Source organism: Meleagris gallopavo, unplaced genomic scaffold (genome assembly GCF_000146605.3).
Source record: "Meleagris gallopavo isolate NT-WF06-2002-E0010 breed Aviagen turkey brand Nicholas breeding stock unplaced genomic scaffold, Turkey_5.1 ChrUn_random_7180001860611, whole genome shotgun sequence".
In the NCBI taxonomy this organism is placed as follows: Eukaryota; Metazoa; Chordata; class Aves; order Galliformes; family Phasianidae; genus Meleagris; species Meleagris gallopavo.
Genome location: NW_011126337.1, coordinates 2,602 through 2,964, shown reverse-complemented (window position 1 = coordinate 2,964; position 363 = coordinate 2,602). Strand labels below are relative to the sequence as shown.

The 363-nt window shown below is 64.5% G+C and overlaps 1 protein-coding gene across 1 annotated transcript in view; it reads right to left on the bottom strand.

The window, feature by feature from the left end:
- The window catches only part of MED11 (mediator complex subunit 11), a gene marked incomplete at both ends in the record, with an annotated part of 656 nt that extends 311 nt beyond the window's left edge, over positions 1-345 (bottom strand). Inside the window, one exon of the mRNA XM_010726914.2 lies at positions 139-345. Within this exon, the coding sequence (XP_010725216.2) occupies positions 139-345 (207 nt within the window). The remainder of the gene's footprint in view (positions 1-138) is intronic.
- Positions 346-363: the final 18 nt, after the last annotated feature.

The following is a 363-nucleotide window of genomic DNA, read 5'->3' as shown; positions in this document are numbered from 1 at the left end:
CAAGCAGCTTGGCCACGCCTTCTCAGACATGATCCCGCTCCCATCCAAAATGGCCACGCCCCTTCTGTTACGACCACGCCCACAAAACACCTCCCACCCATTCTGACTACCCCCTGACCTCTGACCCCTGACCCCCACCTGTGTCAGGTACCGGATCTGGGCCCCCAACTCGGCCTCCACTTTGGCCACAGCCGCCCCAAATGCAGCCGCCTGTCGCTCCAGCAGCCGCTCTGCTGCCTTCTCCTTGGACAGCTCCAAAATCACCGAGCCTGGGGGGGAGACGGGGGGGCGTGACCTCTGACCTCTGACCCCTCTGCTGTGGGAGGGGCTTCCTGCCCCCACAGGGCTGCACCCTCAGGAACG